Source organism: Coturnix japonica, chromosome 12 (genome assembly GCF_001577835.2).
Source record: "Coturnix japonica isolate 7356 chromosome 12, Coturnix japonica 2.1, whole genome shotgun sequence".
NCBI classification, from domain to species: domain Eukaryota; kingdom Metazoa; phylum Chordata; class Aves; order Galliformes; family Phasianidae; genus Coturnix; species Coturnix japonica.
Window position 1 is genome coordinate 3,031,983 of NC_029527.1, and position 21,071 is coordinate 3,053,053.

Genomic DNA, 21,071 nt, shown 5'->3' on the forward strand with positions numbered 1-21,071 from the left:
AATTAATTCAAGAAGAGGAAAAAATAAAGCAATATGGAAATAGAGCAGGGAGGTACAAACAGGAAAGTTACAAATGGAACGAAAAGCTGGTGTGACTATTTTCACACAAGAACAAACACACTTCACTGCGACAGAGTCGGTGACATTCTCATGCACTAACTTCCCATGCAACTAGTTATTTTAGTGAATTACAGCTGTATGACCATAAGAAATCATTTCCACATACTGCTGGGAAACTTCAAAAGCAACTGGCATGTCTGAAATCAATCTCTCTTCTCTTAAAAGTTTTACATAGCATAACGTTGTAACAACCGCACGAAGCATTTTATATTAACAATAGAGAGGAGTTCAGACTGTGAGCTGCTCTGGGCTATGATTCATTCGTGGCTCTCTGCCAAAAAAATAAATACATTCAAGACCAATGGCCTCAAGGGGAAAGGTAGGCCACTTCTTAAAAAGCACACAGATAAATGATTTACAGAACAGAATACAGTTTAAGATTTCAGCCTATATGGATTATGAGGAAGAACTTCAAGTTTCCCAAAGATTTACTACACAGAGTTGAATACTGGCAGTGTATCAACAGATGGAGTAAACTAGGAACTATTAAACTGGGATTTGCAAAACTCTCCCTAAAGAGCATGAAATGACCAATTATATTGCCGTACACAAAGCAAGTTCACAAAGCCAAATCAAGATAGGCAATGGGTATTTCGTCCATGCAAGACAAACACAGCCAGTTCAGATTACAGGCAAACTCTGCAGTAAAGAGACACCTGTACAGTGAAAGACCAATCCACCAGCCACACAACAAACAGTTTAAAGGCTGTAAGCTATACAACATCTGCTGCATACAATGTTTAATTAGCTGCTAACAGCAAGCAGTACATTCCTACTTTTATCAAAAGAGCATCATTACTTGACTAAGTGCCCTTGTTAGCTAGCAATGTTCAGAATTAAGATACCTCTGCTGTACAACAGGAGCTAAGGTCAATTCATTCTTACATGTCAGACTGACGTGTAATTGATGTGTAATTTTCAGTACCACCACTTTGTTAGCGAGCATCTTCTAAGACATCAAAACAACTTATAAATTTCTTACTTCAATATGCAGAACTTCATGTTTCACTGGTTAATTTTAATTACAATATATTTATATGTATTAATATAATAATCATATTTAATTGGCCACAAGCTCAAGGTAACAAGTAAAATAAAATAAGAGCACCAAAGAGAACAACTTATTACTATCCAGCCATCTCCCAATGGATCCTGAACGTCCAACAACATTCATACAGCACACATTTTATTTTACATTTTTAGACTCCTGTAAATTCAAGCCCAATCCATACATCTGTTAGTCCCAGAAGGGAATTAAATACTTATTTAAGCAATGGTAAGTATGCATGCACTTCAAGTCAGGCGTGTGACTAAATGCTCTGCTTGTAAGAATTCTCAACCAGATGTTGAGCAATCTTATGACACATGATCTCTTTCAACCAGAGCTTGAAGCAACAGTAATTTACGAGCTAGTGGTTTTGCATCCCATGGTACTGTTATTTAACCAAGCTTTAAAAGCCCCATCTTTACCTTAACACAAGAAAAAGGTATAAAAGTAAAGATGCAGGTTGTCAGGAAGGTTTTGTCCTATGATATTACTTCCTAGTATGGCTCAAGACCTAAAACTTCACATAACTGCATTACTACAGGGAAGGGAGCTCTTTAAAATGGAAGGGCATTTAGTTTTGCCACTGATAACTTCTTAATTGGGCCATACTGCTTGTTCACTCTGTGGGTCAGTTACTGCTTCACCTGTGGACTACAGATGATTTTTTTTCCTCCTTCAGTTTGTAGGTTTTTGTATTGCACCACGAAAATTTGGGATTCTAGGTGGAATAATAATTACAGAAATGTAACAGTTACATTTTCAGTTATAAAGGAGATAAATGAGGCAGAACTTTAGCTTTTAGCCTTAATTATCTAGGCACCGAATAAATTCCTAGCAATTGCAGTAACTGGAATGTCTAGAAACAAAGTTAACTGTTATTCAACTTCTAGCCATTTTTTTCAAAAGCTGACTACAAGAACAGAATTCATACACACAGGAGAACACAATGTCACTAGAAGTCATCTCATCGAGTCTGTCAGGGACAATGGTGAGAAGATGATGTATTAAACACTATTAAATGCAGGTTTTATTTCCATGGGTTTTTTGCTTACTAAGCCCTCCAAGTAGATGGTGGCTCTCTTCCCCCTAATAATAGAGAGGGCCATATTAAAAATCCACAAACTGCTGGTGTAAAATCTGGTCTTGGCTCACAGACCTTCCCATACACAATTTTCCCTATTGCATACTTCCTTTGGAACAAAAAATAAAAAGCTGTTACTTCATTAGATGAATGTATCAGGCAGTTTTGACAACGCTGCACTTCTCACTTGGCAACCAGCTCATTCAAAAAGCCATGGCTCCCTTCTGAATTCTTTCTCGCACTGTTCCTATATCCAAAAGCCTCCTATCTGTCAGGGTGCATTTCTACCAGCAGTATCCATATTCGTTGTTCTTAAGAATTCTCCAACATACACCTAAGTAAGTCATTATCTGATTTCAGATTTCTTTTAACTATGGCTTATGTGAGAAGTACAAGAAATTGTTTGACAATTCACGGCATATGAGTTCCCCCACAACTGATGCAAGACTTAGTCAGTCATATTAAATAAAATAGTGCAGTTTTTCCACATTTTCTGTACATTTCTGCATTGAACTGATCCCTGAAAACTGCAGTCAACTTCATTCCCACAATGTTTTTTAAAGATCATTAAATCAAGCATACCTTGAGAGATGGCCCTACCACACATATGATACACAAGAAAGAAGAACAACCACATGCTAAGAAGGTAAGATATTTACACTTTTTACTTAAAAAATAAAAAAGCCATTTTCACAATCAGAATGAAAATGTTGAAGTTATTCTTATATAACACCCGAAGTTTGCAAACCCACCTAAATCAGTGCCAAAGAGATTCCATTTACAACAGATGCTTCAGATTTATCACGTCACATGTGAACACTGCCATAAACTTCAATTCTTTAATGTGACATAAGAATTCATGTGATGGTCCAACTTCTTCAACACAGCTCATTTAATTAAGCAAATGTGAACAAGTTTTTATCTTCACGGCCATGACTTTCAAGAACCAAAAAAAAAGCCAATAAATTATACAATAGGTACTTTTTTTCCCCGTAAAATTCATGACTTTCAAGCATTTTGATAAAATCTCTTGCTAAAAACATTCCATAAATGTACAAGTAAATGCTGAAAGTCAACAAAACTATGGCCTTCCTTACAACCATGACACCTCTAACAATGCTTAGCTATGAGTTTGGCAGTTGTCACCTGAACAACACAGATATACCTACCTAGTATGGCTTTACGGGCTCTTCAGTTGTCTCTGAAAGAACTAAAATCAAGACCCTTGGTGACATTTTCAAAAATAGAACTATCAAAACATACAAAATAAATGGCTTTGGTTTTTATTCTATGTACAATTCACCACCTTCACTCAAGGTTTCTGAAAATTCTTTGAAAACCCAATGCATATAGGCAGTAAAATTTATTTCAGTATTTACACAGTAAATCCTCTGCCCTACTGCCATCAAATCTTCCCCTCTAATAAAAAGTTCCACTGCAGTAGTAAAAATGGACAGGAAAGGTATTCAAACTGGCTTCTTATGTAGACTTTCATCTTTGCAAGTAGGCCCAGAAACACCTGCAAAACATCTGGAGAAAAGGTACCACTTGTTTACCCATGTCAAGACTCAAGATGTCGTCTTTAACCATCCTTTCGTCATCTTATACAATTTCTTCATACTGTAAGTTACAGATTTCTTTGCCCCTTAAAAAAGAAAAAAAAAAAAAAGGAAAAGACATCAGAAGATATCAAAACTCTGGAAAGTTAAAACACATAACAGATATTCAGTAAATTAACTAAAATATAGAGGATGACAATAACCTAAAACATCATGCCAACATGCAATAACCTTGCAATAAACCTGTCAGTCATAACATGGTAAATAACAGCACAAAAAACCCACTTTAATACCATCAAAGCATGCAAAAACTAGGATCGTTCTGAAGGCCTGAAAACATTGCTAAAAAACACATACAACGAACAGGTGTAGCATCTGTATAGATACGTTACAGAACTCCCAACTCTATCTGTACTGATGCAAACTTCTAAAACACAACAATGATCTAAAACGTTCAACACCTAAAGGCTTTTAAACCATCTTTTCCTGCTGCACACCCTCACCAGCACGTCATACTTTTCAAGCCCTCCCTAATCTATTACCAGATAACACATCCAGCTGAATAAGATCATATTCCAGACTAGTAACAGACACCAGCAACTCGGTAGCCTTCAATTATGCAGCTGGACACAGAAGCAGGACTATTTTAAAGGCATCCAGACCATTATGCATGCAGGTTAATTAGCAGAGCACATCTGTGATAGACATTTATTCATTGAAGCATGTCACTGGAGACCACCACCACACTCTGCAGATCAGATTAGGGCTAATCCTCAAGAACCAGAGCTATACCCAAAGCTGAGCAGCCAAAGGTGTGCTGAAGAGGTAATGAGAAAGAAGAGGACAAGAGGTGAACCAGAAGTTAGGCAGGACAAAAGAACAGTCTAATCAAGCAAGACAAGAGCACACAACTGGCTGACAACAAGTTTCATGCATCTAAATGCTATTTCACCAGTTTTTCTAACAAGATTTCAGTTAGCCTTGCCTGATGCTGCACTCCAAGACTGAGAGGCTCTCCGTTCTCATGCTGTAACGTTTTAAGTACAACCTCATAACCCTGCAGCTAGAATTTAGTAGCATCACACTGATGCCCATCTTGATTAGACAAACCGTGCACACCACACAAAGCTTCCCGAACGTCATTTCAGCCCCTAAGGTGAAGCAGCCCCAGAGCACTGCTACTGAGAGCCTTGCAAACAAGTGGAAAAGAATATTGTTTCTTCATAGGAAATGTGCTTCCAACTTTTGGGGTGGAAATCTGTTCTGGTTTCAACAAGTTGTAAAGTACACGATAACTTTCTTGAATATTTTGTTATTGCTTCATCCTAAGTAATGGCAGCTACCATTGCATAACTGAGGGAATAATGCATCTGCAAGAAATCAAATCTACTCAGCTTGCACAATGAAGGACACATCTGTGTCCTTAGGTAAAAGCAACAACCCTGAAATGATGATGGCTCTGGAAAACCAGGTTAATAAGGCACGTACCCAGATGAACTGAAGTCTCATAAAATGAAAAGCAAAAATAACTGTAAGATGATGACAGATGGCAACAATTTAGCAACACTGCACATACCTACAGTGCTATGGACTTCAATACGGGCAGTCTGGCACAGGGATCTTATCTGGAACAACTTTGCTTCAGAGTAACTTGCCTAACACTTGTTTATAATACCTCATATTAAGCCAGTGTATCTGTAACATTCTAATATCAGCCTGCAGTTCCCCACAAACTTTGGTAAACAACATGCCCTTACTCTAGGCCTACAAAGGCCTTTCTCAATTTCCTCAATGCATTGCATTCTGCATTTTAGGTGAAAGATGCTTTCATTATCAATAGTCTAGAGTCCCAAAAACCAAATGAGCACACAGGAATACAGAAAAACACTAGCTCTACTCCAGAACAACTCCTTTAAAAGCCCATCATAAATCATTCTGTATATTCTGTGTATAATCAATTGTACTTTCAGTTTATCTAAGTGCAATTTAAACAAACTCAAGTCGAGCTTCTGCAAAAAGTCATCCATAAGTATATTTCAATTTACACATGGGATGCACATAATTCTGTAAGCTCAAGTTTTTCTACTTTAAATAGGCTTTCATTAAAAGTAAATGCACCAATGAAGTCAATGTTATTCCTTTGCAGCATCCCAAATAACAAAAAAATAATCTTCTGAGTTCCACAACACCTCACACATCTGCATTAAAGCTGCATGCAGTGTAAGAATTCCAGCTGCAGAACAAGGCCAGACTTGAGTTCAGGCATAGCATATAAATGAAGTAAGTGGCTCCCATCTCAAAAGTTTAAACTACGTCACTGCATAGCTCTGACAGTTACTGTCCAACCTCCTTGGTACTACACTCCCAGCACACAACCCCTCCAAAGTTGAAACTGCTTTGCCAGGATTGATGTTCTGTGATTCCAAAGAAGTCAGTGTAGTTCTGGAAGCACAGTATAGCATGTGGCAAACCAAGAGTAACGCAGCTGCTCCAGCCCTGCAGGACTGTAATTAACTGAGCTGGCACAGCAGCCTGTAAGTCAGCTTGCTCTATCAGCTTGCCAACCTATTCTGCCTCTTGCAGCAGCTCAGCATTAAGAGCTTTTTCTTCATATTTTCCCCCTGCAGGGAGAACTCTGCTGAACTCCACCCACTCCAGCCATGAACCCAGCATCTTATGTAGTAAGATGCTTACATTTCTGCCCCAGCACATCACGCTACAAAGCGAAATACAGGTTTATACATACAGCTGGTTTCTTAAAGCAGCCCTCAGGGTGATGAGTCACATCTGTAGTAAAAGTTAATGGCTGTAATTATGGCTCAGTCTCCGAATCCAAAGCAGTTGGACCACATGAAAATGTCTTTCTGCTTTAGCTATGAACCTACAACTTGGCGGTTCCACACCCCCTTTAGATTTTTCCACTACATGATAGAGAACAAAGACCTTACGCACATGGAATCAAGACCACAAAACTTCAGTGTAAACATAAGCTGTATCTGGTTTTGCTTAACAGTCCCATGGAAGTGTTACTGTTACATTATAGCCAAATTACTATCTTACAGGTCCCCTAAAGTTTCCCCATAGATATAACTGTATGCTGCATTCTTTATTTCCTTTTGAAATAAAGGATTACTGAATATACTGTCATGCTATACAGGGAATGTGAACATTTGTTAGCACACGGGCACATACAACTTTACACAAATATACAGTGAATTGCAGTGTAATGCAGTATTTGCTCAGGCAGTTACTATGAAACTACGGAACATTTATATAGGCTGTTCCCTCGAGTTCACAGCAAATATTTCCATGCAGACATAGTACACTAACAGCACAAATCTAAGGAAAATGTTATTCAGAGCATCTAACAAGCATTTGTGTTAACTTTAAAGGATCTTCAACAATTGATTCTTGAACAATTCACCCACTATGTATCCCCAACATTTTATTTATAAGACATTTCCAAGGCTTGCAGCATTCCTCTATTAAGACATAAAGAAGAAATTTAAGCTAAGTCTCAGCGTCTCTTTCAGAGGAGCAAAACAACAACAAAAAAACCCCTTCAGAGTTATTTCCCAAAGACTTTGCAGACTCTGACTATGTGGGAAAATCAATCTAATGATGGTGCCATCTCTAATGGGAAACAGAGAGGCAATCTCACCACAGACGCAGAAAAAAAATACACAGGCACATTTTCAAGAACTAAACAGGGCACTTAAAAACAAACAAAACCAGCGCTTGAGCTCAACTTCAAAACCACACTGGCAGAGAAAGATAAAAATTCTCTTAAATGGGCTGAAATCCTTTATTTTGCCCATGCTGTTTGCCAGCACTGTTAATACACAGCATGCCATCCCAGCAATGACTATTCCCAGTTTAACATTTAATTCAGAAGCACGCCCTACACTGCACTACCCTGTCACAGATCAGCACGCGGGCATTTCGTATTTTGCTATTATTATTAAGATAAAAGAATCAACTACAGACATCACTTTGTGTCCCTCATTACAAAGTGATGGTCACGCAATGAGAATTAATTCTTTCATAAGCAGACATGGGACAGAAGTACTTATACTGTTACCAGGGACAGGATGGAAAAAGCCAGAGCTTATTTAATAGGGTTATTGATTTCAGGATCCTTCCATCATTTTCTTATACCTCCACTAGTATTCTTACTGTAAGCACTGCAGAAGAACAGAGTAGATGAAAAAGAATTGGAGAACCATCACACTTGTCTTAAAGTCTCTACTAGGATGTGTAAAAATAGTTCTTAGGGGAACAGAGCATTACACAAAGTTTGGTTAAAGAACTAAGAAAGAAATGCAGCATCCCTAAAGATTAAATCTAACAGCTGAAGACCTTCCTGTAACACACATTTATTCCATGAGTCAAATAGATCCTTTCTATGTAGAAGCAACAATGTTTTGTCTGTGTACTGTAGCACCCTATAGAAGTCCTGGCTGATAAAGCCCTGATAAGCAGCAAAGCAATGTGACCAGCATTAACGCCTGCCCCCTAGTGACAACTGTTTCAAATTAAGAAACAATGGTTGGGAGATCTTTGTTAGAAGGCAGAAAAAGCCTTCAGACAAACTGAATTACAATAAATAATAAAAAATAAAACAAAAAAACACCACAACAAACAAAAAAGCACTTAAAGGCAAAAGGCTCATAAAAAAAAAATACTTAAATCAGAAAATGTGGGCTTGCATCCCTGGCCAGGCAAAATTAATTCTTCATTAACACTCACTGAAATTTCAGTGTTTATTTACACAATTACTGCTTCTGTCCACCTTCAGTGGGTGAAACTGCTGGGGTCCTGTAAAGTCAGCAGGAGGTGAGTGAGGAAGCAGCACCAGGCAGTGGGCAAGGAAAGCCATGCATTTCCAACATTAAAAATAGTGGAAGAAAATACATAGAATTAATGCTTAGATTTCTAAAATATAACTAGATGGTCAGAAGACAACTAAAGTCTATTTTAAAGAAAAGACAAATCACCACAGGAATCAAGAAGTTGTTAAGAGAAAGGGTAAATGGAAAGCACAAAAATTAAAAGTCCTACTAAGACTTGCATTAGGACCTCCCAGCAGCCTCAGTACGAACACTGGCTGAGAGCGATTTGCTGAATGACACAAAAGCAGCTCACAAATCCCAGAGGTGATTTTGTCTATCAGGATTTCAGCAGTGGAGAATAAAAACAATCTGACAAAGCTTAACCGCTTTTACTCCTATTCTTGAAGCTGCACACAACAACTGTGTCCACAGCTCAGTCAGGCTGCTAACTTTCACAAGTGCTGCATTCACACACAATAGCTCTACCTTATGTACCTCTTCCCTCTGAATATTTTGCTCTACAAAATCACTGTGTATTTAGAACAAGAGAGGTTACAAGTTGCTATTTCTAAAAGGGACACGTTGTGACCCAAGGCTTGACCATTAGCAAGTCACTTTAACAACAAACCCTAAAAGGAATGCTTCACTTTTTAATTGGAAACCTTCCATTAGAAACCAGCACATGCAGTACGTCTAGCTTATAAAATACAAGTGAAGTTTCTCAGATGCAGTTAAGGTTCTTACTCTCCTTGAGCTACTAAAGAAAGCTTGGCAAAAAATTAGAAGTACAACAAAACCACTAACGAAAGTATATAAAAAGATGTAAAACAAGCACAACTATCCCTGTTTACTTTCCTCAGCAAACCACTAATGGTTCTGAACACTGCAACCTGCGTTTTCTCACAAGGAGGCATGAAGTGCAACATGGGGCCACCAGCTTTAATAGCAAATGGGAAGCAAACAGCAGCTGTAGAAATCTGGATAAGGATCGCTTAATAGGAAAATGGATAGCTGCTTTTGAAACCAGTAATGATGTTGATGTATGTAACTGCTTTTGAGGAAAACAGAGGAATCAGTATGAATGAGTTCAGACAATGGTAGGAGCAATTTCAAGCAAGGAGCAAGGATTTCTCATTTTGCAGGAATTAAGACAATCTCCTGATCTCCATTTTGCTCATGTTAATGCTGACTCAGATCTTAAGCTTTTATTTTAAACTGAGCTGCAGTCCATCCAGCTTTTAAGATGGCCCTGATTTTTACATTTAAAAAGTACACTGGTTCTAGAACCAGTAATGACAGGATGATGCTTCAGCTACACAACTGGCAGTTAATTTTGTGCAGTTTGGAAGAATTCAGTGGCTTAAAAACATCCCTACATCTTCCCATGTTTCTACTCAGGAAGTCCTTTTTTTTGCTGTCCACAGATATCTCACTGACTTTGTAATACACTCAGCTCTTCTTCTAAAGTACTTCATTGTGGAATATGAGAGTTACAGCCATAACTAATGCTTATCAAGTATATAGGCTCTATATACCCTATAAGGAATCCAGTTATCTGAACACACACCTGTATTCTGAACTTGGACAGAAACTTCAGACCCTAAGCTCTCTCCCTCTAAACTCATCCTCTCCTTTATTTTACCATAAACCAACCTGAGAGCCTACACAACATCAACACAACACGTGGATCTCTCCCATGTAGAAAGTCAAAAGGAATTATCACATAATTCTTTTTCTTTTTTTTTTTTTTAAATACAATTAGAGTAAAATCAGTGTGCAACAGCTAATTCTGGCCCACATCAAAAAGAAAACTGAAGTTAAAAAGTTTTTGGTTTTGTTTTGTCATTAGGTCATGTAGTCTCTGCTCTCACATCCCACAGCCTTTCAATATCTTCATTAGACACTTAGAAATCTTATTCTCTGAAGTCTCTTGCAAGACAGTTGTGGAGCCCTATAATTTTTACGCTGTAAAAGCAGAAAGCTTAGAAATCACACACATTCTTACCAGCTGTTAGTATGGTTTTAGCACTCTGTGCTATACTGGAAGATCTCACAATGCCTGAGATGCCTGCAGATAGAAAAGCACACAGATGTTACCCATCTCAGTAGCAGTTTCATGGGATTTTTTTTTCTTAATCCTCTAACAGAAAAAAACAAGTTAAATATTCTACAGTTACATAATTAGCCAGCTTGAAAGTATAAACCATACTTAAGTTGAGAAAGTACATTTTACCTTCCACTTTGACCAACCAATTGAAAATATAAACTCTTCATATTTCTTCCTTATTTAAGAGGCAAAAAGGTCAATTTTAAAACACGCAACAAGTATGAATTGATGACATTCATTCAGTTAGTGACCAGACTAAGACCTCCAAGATAAGAAATGAAAAATGATTCAGTTATTTTCCACATAAACATGGTTTAGATCAGAATTACACTCACTGTTCATTTCAAGCTGACATGGGCATTTGGCACTTCTCTTGCCAGGTTGGGTTGTTTATATTGTGCAGCTTTTTATACTGTGCAGGCTGACTTGGTTAAAAGATCAGCTTCAAAACACTGCTTGTTCACCACTTCACAGTGCAGCAAGCTCAGTTCCTATCATACGTTCTTAGGTGTAAATGGAACCTACCTAAATACAACTGCTAAAGTAAGTGGCTCAGGGTGGACAACCAAAAGCACTAGTGCTATATGCAATTAACAACCATTGTACTGAAATCAATGTAAGAGCTCCCTCTGCAGCTGACTCGTGTTTTGTTGCTCACAGGCATCTTTTCATGGAGCTTGCAAAACAAACCACCTGGAAGTAAGATGCATCAAGTACCTGAAAGGAATGTTCTAGTATTAAATGTATCTGTTTATCAGCAGAATAATGAAATATTGATGTCTTCAGAATAAACTTTAACTTGCTTGTATTCAATCTTGCCTCAGAGAAGCTATCTGAGATAAGAAGCACCTCAGTCCTCTTCTTCAAAGCCTCCACTCTGTCAGAGCATCACATCTGTGTGAACTAATGGAACTGGGAAGGGTAATGCCAGCAAGCTATAAAATTAATGTATATGGCCATATAACATAAATCTATTATGTCTTAAGGGTGATTAAAGATATTGGTTTAGGCTCACCTTGATGCACCACGAATCCACAATCAGGGTCATGGGCAACTTGTAGTAAAATTTCTTCCACATCTCTGTTTTTTCCAGGAGGGTCTACCAGAGAAGTTATCTTTTGCTGCAGACTCCTTGGCAAAGCCATCAGTTGTGTGAATTGACCTTCTGGACTTTTATCGATCTGAACATCACAAAAAATAAAATGGGGGGGAAACCAACTTGTGTTAATGGAGTAAATTCTATTTCCAAAGAAGTCACAAAAGTCTTCCAGATAACTCTGGCATGTGACAAATACCTCAAAAAACTGTTTTCATTTCACACATAAAAGCCACTGACAACACTAATGAGATCTCCCCATGCAAAATCTCAGTTCTGAACCTGAAGAATAACTGGAAAAATGTTCATTTTTATTCAAGGGAAAACTAATTGCATACACACAACCTTGTTGCTCCTACAAGTAAGTTCTCATTAAAACTGTACCACTTTTGCATCACCCCATTTCCTCTGGAAACAAATACGCTGCAATGAAAGAAAACGTTCCCAAAAAACATCCATCTCTGTGTCTTCTGCTGAATCTAATCAAACTACACACACACACACAGTTTACTTTGAAAAATATTTTCTCTGCTTTAAACTCAACCCACATTTGGCCTGAATAATTGGAAGACATTTCATTTCACATTTTTCAACCTACATCAGAAACACCCATGACCTTTTGTTGAATCCAATGACACCAACACGCAGGGCTGTACACGTTTATACAAAATGTGAGAACAAATACTGAAAAGTGTACAGCAGAGCAGGTCTCTCCAAAATCGGAGGAAAAAATTAAGAGCCTGAGTACTCCCACACGTTTTCTTCCACATTTTTGGAGACATCAGACAGGAGTCTAGTTGTCCTATACTCCCTCTTGTCAATGGAAAGAAAATGATATCCAGATGAATCACCCACTGACTACAGATGGAGTCAATAATAAGCAGGCTTTTAACGTTATGTGGGAAGAACCCTTGTCTGAACCAGAACTATAAGAACTAGTGTCTGCTTTTAATTGTTTCTGAGGAATCTTTTATGGAAGATTTTTCTTTGTAATTTCAAATATGTGTCCTTGGAGAGAGGGTTTCTATTTTCTGTTAAGTAGTACTCCAGATAGCAATTACCTTCTTCGGTCTTGGGAATAATGACAAACATCCAACTCAAGGTGTGGGCAAATGAAGTATTAATCTCAAAATAAACAGTAATGCGACAACAATTGATTCACTGCTTCAAGGACTACTAAGGAATACCAAAAAGACTTATTATCTAACACACTTGTTAAATAAAACCACAAGGTTTTAGGTTGGATGTTAGGGGGAAGTTCTTTACTAGGAGAGTGGTTAGGCCCTGGAACAGGCTGCCCAGGGAGGTTGTGGATGCCCCGTCCTTGGAAGTGTTCAAGGCCAGGCTGGATGGGGCCCTGGGAAACCTGATCTAGTAAACATGCAAGTTTGGTGGCCCTGTCAGGCAGGGGGGTTGGAGCTTCATGGTCCTTGAGGTCCCTTCCAGTCCGGGTCATTCTGTGAGTCTGTGAAGGTTTTGCTCAAAAGTAATACAGAAATAGATGCCATTGTAACTAGATATCTTCTTGGAAAATGGAGTATTGGTTCTATTAAAAATACATTTAAATATTCCCTGTGTTCAAAATCACACTGGTAAGAAAACAGAGAATGCTGCCATAACAGACTTGCCCACGTAGCACTCAAAAGCACTGCAGTAAAAGCTTTTACTGAACTCAGGGTTGCTTGTGTATGCAACAATTTGCTTCAGTTTCTAACAGACACATCCTAAAAGGGAGCATTAGTTAGTAACCTCAGTAACTTGAGGATTAAGCAGTAACTCGCATCCATGCTAACTACTCATGCTAACGCTGAAATGGAGCATGAACATCCTTGTATGAATCTTCAAGTGTGATATACAAGAGAAAAAATTGCTACCAGTCCCTTGACTGTGGCATCCCACTTCTCATTGCAGAGTCTCACTTGTACCTTAAGCCAAACATGGAGTTCAGTACACTATTCTTCATAATTAGCACACAAGCACTGTTGTTTTTTTGAGATGAATGTTTTGATTGCAGGAAGTTGCACCTCTAAGTTATTTTTGCTTAAACAAAAGCCATGCATTTATTAATCTGTCAATGTGATAAAGTACTTCCACTTGTTTGTTTTAAAAATATCTTGAAGAAAAACACTTGCCTCCAGCCTTCCCAGATGGTGCTTATATACCACTTGAGGGCAGTCCTGTAATATGTTACTGTACAGCTTCTGAAAATAGGGTACATTAGGTTTCACTATATTCTGCACCTTCGATCTGTCTTCTCCTATTATCATTCTGAAGTCACCTAGTCAAGGAAAAAAAAAGTTAGTTTTCTTGGATGAAACTGAAGTCAAATAAGGAAAATATAACAAAAAAAATAATACAAAAGGTGTTATTTAATATTTATTCTTCAATTCTATCCATATCTACATAATCCATAATTAGGTTTTCTCTTCTAACAGTCAAAAATACTATCCAAATAACTTCAACCACAGAAAATAAGGTTCAGAACCATGATGCAGCCTCTGGTATGCAATATCATCAACTCTTGTATCCACTTTTGCACTTGGACAACAAAAAAAATTCCAGTTGTCAAGTCCAGGCTCTAAGTCAGCAGAAACTATATTCTTTCCAATCAGACACCAGCTTCAGTGGCTCACTAAACAGTACCAGAGAGCAGCCTCTGTACCTTGTATTCAAAAATCAAATAACCTTTATTTTTCCATTACTAAAATAACTTACACTGCCTCCACACTTCAAGGGCAATATGTGAAATACAGCTATTAACACATGCTCAGACCACAACTTTCCTTTGAGCCAAGTACTATCTTAGTAGATTATAAGAAAGCAAATCCCTTCAACACCACCGCTATTTCTGACTTCATTTTGAGACACTGTTCAGTAATTGTAATAAGAGGGCTGTATTAGAGTGTTCATCTACCTCTGGTACATACAACCCTGGTAGCTTCTGACATTACCAACCAGGAGTTTAAAACTCAGTTCAAATCAATAAACAAAATCCTCAATCAATTCATTTTCTCTCCATCCTACTGTCAGAATAAAGATGAATAAACACCATGCATTGAGAGCACAGTTTTCCAATCGTTATGTACACAGCTATAAAATACAGTTACTGGAGCATGCAAAAGCCTGAAGAAAGCAAAACCAAAAGCAGAAGAGATGACTTGTAACATGAGGCTCACTACTACTCACACAATGTATGCGTAGTACAACAGCTCCAATTACACCGTTTCTCCTCAGAGACTTCAGAGACCATATACTAACCAGAATAGGAGAGTCCTGCAATCTGCATATAGAGGTCTTCTTCAGAGAAACTTTCTGGTAACATGAGAAAGGCTGCTGTGACTGCACTCTTCAGATTGCTAACAAGGGCAGCTTGTAGCTTGCCATTCTCATTCTGTGTCAGGATTTTCACCTGAAAAAATCAGAGTCATTGGGAGCAAGGCTTCAGGAAAGTGCTACTGAAGATGGAGCTAAAAATAATGTAACTCAATCCAACATTGAAAATAATACATTTGAGATTAGATCCTACTACAGTTGTACAATAAATGCTTCAGTATCATCTTATGCTTCCACTGCGGGTAAGGGGAACATCTTTTTATGTATTAACAGCCTACTATAAAAGGCTGTTTTTACAAACGCTTTTGGAATCAATCTAAGCAACAGCCATCAACTAATCTCTGAAGAGCTGTTCACCTTTTCGTTCTCACAAAATTAAGATTCATAAAACAATAAGTGTGAAAATACCAGAAATATCTCACATAGCATTAATGATACGGTAAGAAAAAAAAGACAGATCACTCACCACACTGAAAGAGCATGGAACAATGGAACAACAGAAAAGAGAAGTTTTCCTCTTTCCCTTCACACTGTTCTTATTCCCAAGAGGGGACTCAGAGGACTCCTCACTGCTGCTCTATTGTACACCTGAAGCAGTTCCTTAACTATCAGTTCTCCCCCTAGAAGGAGCAGGTATTTTTTACCTTGTATGAGGAAAATGTCAAACATTAGATAAGAATCAGCCCGGTTTACAAGGCGGCTGACAATGCCCTTTCAAAAATGACTCTTCCAAGAACATATTCTGTTGAGAGTTTGTCATTCTTATAAAGGGCAGATGCTTAATATCTGCTTACTCTAGAATATCTACAAATCCATGGGCAGTAAACAAATTCATCCAACTTGCTGCTTCTCCCCAGAAATGAACACACACACGAATGAGTTGCAATATTCCTTGAAATTCTGCTCCCAGAATGTAACAAAACGTAACCAGAAAGAGGTAAGGTATCATTTCAAGTAAATATTTTCCTTTAGACTCCATAACAGAGAAAGAGAAAACAATATAACTGCTACAGAAAATTCTCCTTACAGGAAGGACATCTAGTGTTTGCTCCAGCCATAAGCAACACTGCCACAGCACAGGGCTGGAAACGAAGTTATCTTCAAGATCCCTTCCAACATAAGCTGTTCTATGATATCAACAGAGCAATGCCAGGGCTGGCTGATATTCAGAGCTTCATTCTTATCCACTACAAAGCCTCTAGGAGTGTCAAACTAGAACAGTCTCACTTTGATACGGCAGTGAACGTAACAGCATACAGACCGCTTGCTTCAATCCTTCTACACTAAGGTATAAGTTTGCCTAACATCAAGTATATACAGTAGTGTGGAATCGAGCCACGGTAATTATTGAAATAGGAGGGTTTTTTTCCCCTCTAATTTTTAAAATAAAAACAAGAGTTCACTGTTAAAGCAAACGTTTAAGAATTCCTCCTAACTTCTCCTGCAAATCACTTTTGTATTTCCTAGCAATAAAATGAAGGATGATGACAGAACAAGCTACCTCAAATCCATCTGCTAGGGAATCCAGAATAAATGTGATTTCCTTGAAAACTATGGAGTCTATTGAACGCACACAGACTTTTAGATATACCCAATATATAATGCAGGCCAGTCACAAGGTCAACTCATATTTAAAATCTCATCAACTAGTCTGGTTACATGCCCTTCCATAGCTCACTCCTATAATGAAACAATAAAGAACACAGCAGCCTGTGGTGCTGCTATTCCCCAAGGAAGACCACAGGCTCACTTGCGTGAAAAGAATAAACTCCTTCACTAAAAATACTCCTTAAGATGCATCAGATCTTTTTTCTAAGGGAAACAATATGCTGGGCTTCAAACTTCAAATGCATGGAAAGTTGCAGTGGTTATGGCATTTGTGAAAGACTTCTCTTAATTTCAGTGACAATAGTAAATACAAATGCTTATTCTACTCTCACTCTATGTTTAAAAACAATCAATGACATTTCAGATGCTCTAAAAACATCTGAGAAAGCAAAGTCAGCTGTGACTGGTGCTTGCTTATTTTTTAGTTACAGAAGCTTTTTTTTCCAAGAAACTCACCAGTTATTAAGAAATCAAAACCAAGTTCAGATTTCCAGTGCAGTTCAGTGGAAATTTAGTGAATCAATATCATGGCTTTTATTTTCAGATGAAAAGCAAATTAACTTTTAACACAAAGAAGCCTATGAAGAAAGTCAGCATTTTTAAACTGCGACTCCAAATTCCATCTACTCAGCAGAACATTGTAGAATTATTTGATCAAGGCAACTAATTTATAATAGAAACAAGATCTCCAGTGAAAATTACACCAAGATTTCTAAGCCAGAGCAAATGTTTCAGTTCACATGCTAGAGTAGTTTGGATAGCTTTTACTCAGTGACAGCTTTGTAATGGAACATCAGAAAGGCCCTGAGCAATTTCACATCGAGTGAGAATAAAACTCCCAAACTTAAACAATATTCCTCTGCCTGCCCAGAAGTAGCGCAAATGGCAAAGAGCATGCAAGAGATTACAGTGAAACAGACACAGAAACAGACCCAACCCTGCCTGCTTCCCAAGAGAGGCCTGCTGTACATTTTAAGGAGGAAAACAACCTTGCTACCTCTACCACTTAAAATATAAACAGCAAAACATCAATCAGAGGTGAAACCAGAACCAGCAGACACCTGAAATCTGTACAACAGATCTAAAAAAAAAAAACTGGGGCATGTCTGCAAGTACAGTGCAACATCTGAAAATCCAGCCTAGAGATTTTACTGATTCTACAAGAAGAAAATCTAAACATCCACCAAGTAATTCTTCAGTCAAATTCTACTTTAAATCCTTCATACTTCATTCAATGCAAATTCCTCTAAGTTTTATGAACGTAACTTGGTCCTATGCAGCAGGATCTCTGGCTGTCTCATTAGTGACTGAAAATACCAAATTCTGCCTCACTGTGCAAGGACACCATCAGAAGACAAGAAGCATAATTTACAAGAATAATTTACCAAGAAGAAACTCTAAAATGAATCAAAGCAGCAGCAATTGTAGTCGCATTGAAAATAAAAGTTCAGTATTCACAGTTAATGACTAAAATAACAAAGGTAGTTTTCCTTATTGCATTTAGGTTTATTCTTTACAAAGATAACAGCTGTTCTAACCTGATGTAGATCAGGGGAGGTAAGGAAAGTTAGATTGTTTCAGTGCTACTATTTAAAGTTACACCTCAGAATTTTTAGGAGCATAATTAACTTCTGTTCTATGACTTGATCAGAGCTCTCTCCTCACCCCCAGTCCAAGGAAATTAAACTCAGCACTGTCACCCCATCTGCTGAAGGTGAACTGAATCAGGCACCCATGGGAATCACAACCAACACACTTTACACGTTACAGTTAATTACAGATATTTAAACAAGAGAATGAAGCAGACAGTAGGCACACAGGAGCACAGCTTTCATCTTTCAGACTGCAATTATTTTACTGCATTAAATGATGGTGACTCCTGTAATTTGTCAGGGATGGTAGGTGGACTATTTTACCTCATATGGGACTTTTGCATTAATACAGTAAATTTTGAATAACTGGACTAAAGGCAGAAAGCTATTCCATGGTTACCGGTTTGTGCAGGCGTCCAGCAACATAGAGGGTCTTCCAGTGAAGTAAGTCATCAATCAGGGCATCAGTGCTAATCACACCATACTTTATCATCTGAAATAAAAGCATAGTAAAGGTTTCTGAATAACAATATAACTGCACTGTTTTCGTTATATGAAACTTAATACTACTAACTACTTATACTAATACTTAATAGTACTTAACTATCATTAATTCTAAGAAACACACACCAACAATAAAGAGCTGTGTGCATTAAATTAAAACATTTTAACATCCACAACTTTTTTCTTTAAGTTTTTGCTCCTACGTGTTTGCAGATTTTCTTCCAACACACCTTGACTATAAAAGCTTCCCTTTGATAACACTCAGAGAACTGCTCTGCAAGAAGATGATTGTACACACAAGTGCCACACAAATGGCACAGCTCTGTAATAGGTTTGGAGCTTTTTTTTAATTCACTAGAAAAACAATATTAATAGCAATATTGATAGCAGCATTGCCTAATAAAACCATGAACGAACTCTTCTTACCCTGCACTCCTTTTTACCAGATACATTCTGCACATAGTCCTTATGTAGGAGCAATGCTGGACAAGTAAATGCTTACCTAGAATTATTAAATACAACCAAACTTCCAAAACCAGGATGTTAGCCATTAGACAACAATTATGTCATTTACAACTTCCTATGTTAAATATACTCTTATGTCAAACAGTAAAAATTCAGTTCACCATCACTATGTAGTCAGCTGCTAAATTTAAGCCTGTGTTTCGCCATACATACAACAGTGATACACTTCACAGTCACTGGCAAACTGCAAGTGATACAGAATGTAAACCCAGCTTCACAAATCTGGTGTTTGTGAAATAGTTTGAGATCTCAATATTGAAAATATCACCAGTGAAGCTGCAATCCCTCCGATGTGTTCCCTGCATGAAAATCTGCCGTACGCTGATCATTTCAATACTCCACACACAAATATTTGGCTTTCCTTAAGTCATACTCACCCTGCCATTGCACGGCACTAAAGTATTGTAGTAAATCCCTGCTCCGTAGCTCTGTATGTTACTTATCTGTTTTGGCCCAAACACTTTGAGGAAAGAATAATGATTCTTATTCTTTAACAAGTTCATCATGTGCCAGGTCACAGAATCATCAACTGCAAAAACGAAGTCCAGCATGTTGTTCTGTGGACACAGAGAAAAGGACTGGTTTTTCAATGTCAGCAAGCAATGCTAATCATATTAATCCAACAGATGCATAATATATAGATAGGAGGTAATTATCGTACACATGAACAAGAAATAGAACACACACACCTTGAGGTTGGACACGGTTTAAAGGCACAACACAGCACTAGACACAGCGGCCTGCACCCACCCCGCCGCGCTCACCTCGCTGTGCCCGGCCGAGGCCCCGTCCTGCTGGAAGACACCGGAGCCATAAGCGAACGCCAGGCTGAGCTCCTGAGGGAAATGAGCCAGGACCTGACGGAATTTCACGGCCGAGCTGGACAGCACGGGCACCGCCATGCCGGCTCTACGGCCCCGCCTTCCTGCCGTCCTTCCCCGCCCTCGGTTGAGGCCTAGGCCGCCGCCTCCTGGCTGCGTCGCGCAGTGCCGGGGCGCCCCATAGCGGCACATAAAGGAATATTATAGGGAGACTGTTTGATATTTGTCATCCTAGTATAGTTGTATATATCCTAATATAATTGGAAATTATACTAGGTGATAGTTCACCCTATTAAGTACTGGTTTTATATGGGTTTTTAGCTGTAGCAACATAGCAAATCATTAACCACCAGTGGAAACAAGCGTATTAAGTGCTCTATTTTCCTGTACATTTTCTGAATCTAAGAGGAGTCATTCTTAAACCATGTTTAAATCATGTTTGTTGCATGCTGTTATAAGTGGTACCTCCTGGCTGGTTAGTAAACAGCTTAATTAAGAGCTTAAATGAGCTAGCAGAGAAAAGTGGTACTAGTTATTGACATTGCTCAAACAGATCCTAAAGCACGCAGAAAACTTAAAGAGAAAGCATTCAAATATTGACATTCATTTATTGGCCAGGCTTACTTTCTAATCTCAGCTCCCATTCTTTATAGCTACCTGTAAACTCTGGAAAAGATCCATCATTCTCCATCCGTGATCCTGTTTAAATAAAAGGATCAGAAGAGAGCAGGACACAACAGCTTATTAGAATAACCTAGAAGGAAGGAAAGAAAACGTATAAAAATGTTTAATTCTGATAAAGCATCACAAATGAAAATGATTTGGTAATGAAGACCACCCACCCA

General features: G+C 38.2%; 1 protein-coding gene across 2 annotated transcripts; it reads right to left on the reverse strand.

Moving 5' to 3' along the window:
- Positions 1-2,888: 2,888 nt before the first annotated feature.
- TAMM41 (TAM41 mitochondrial translocator assembly and maintenance homolog) lies at positions 2,889-20,360 on the reverse strand. 2 transcript variants are annotated; one of them, XR_004308825.1, is made up of 9 exons: positions 20,170-20,360; positions 19,783-19,962; positions 18,777-18,869; positions 15,102-15,252; positions 13,976-14,121; positions 11,763-11,928; positions 10,646-10,708; positions 3,590-3,894; positions 2,889-3,555 (listed from the first exon to the last, which is right to left on the reverse strand). XR_004308825.1 is itself a non-coding variant. In XM_015874784.2 (8 exons), exons 1-8 carry the CDS (start codon positions 20,305-20,307, stop codon positions 3,818-3,820), a joined length of 1,014 nt encoding a protein of 337 aa, XP_015730270.1. In that variant the 5' UTR covers positions 20,308-20,360; the 3' UTR covers positions 2,889-3,817. The 2 variants fall into 2 exon arrangements, 1 of the variants encoding a protein (XP_015730270.1); XM_015874784.2 differs by having other exon boundaries at positions 2,889-3,894.
- Between the last annotated feature and the right edge of the window lie 711 nt (positions 20,361-21,071).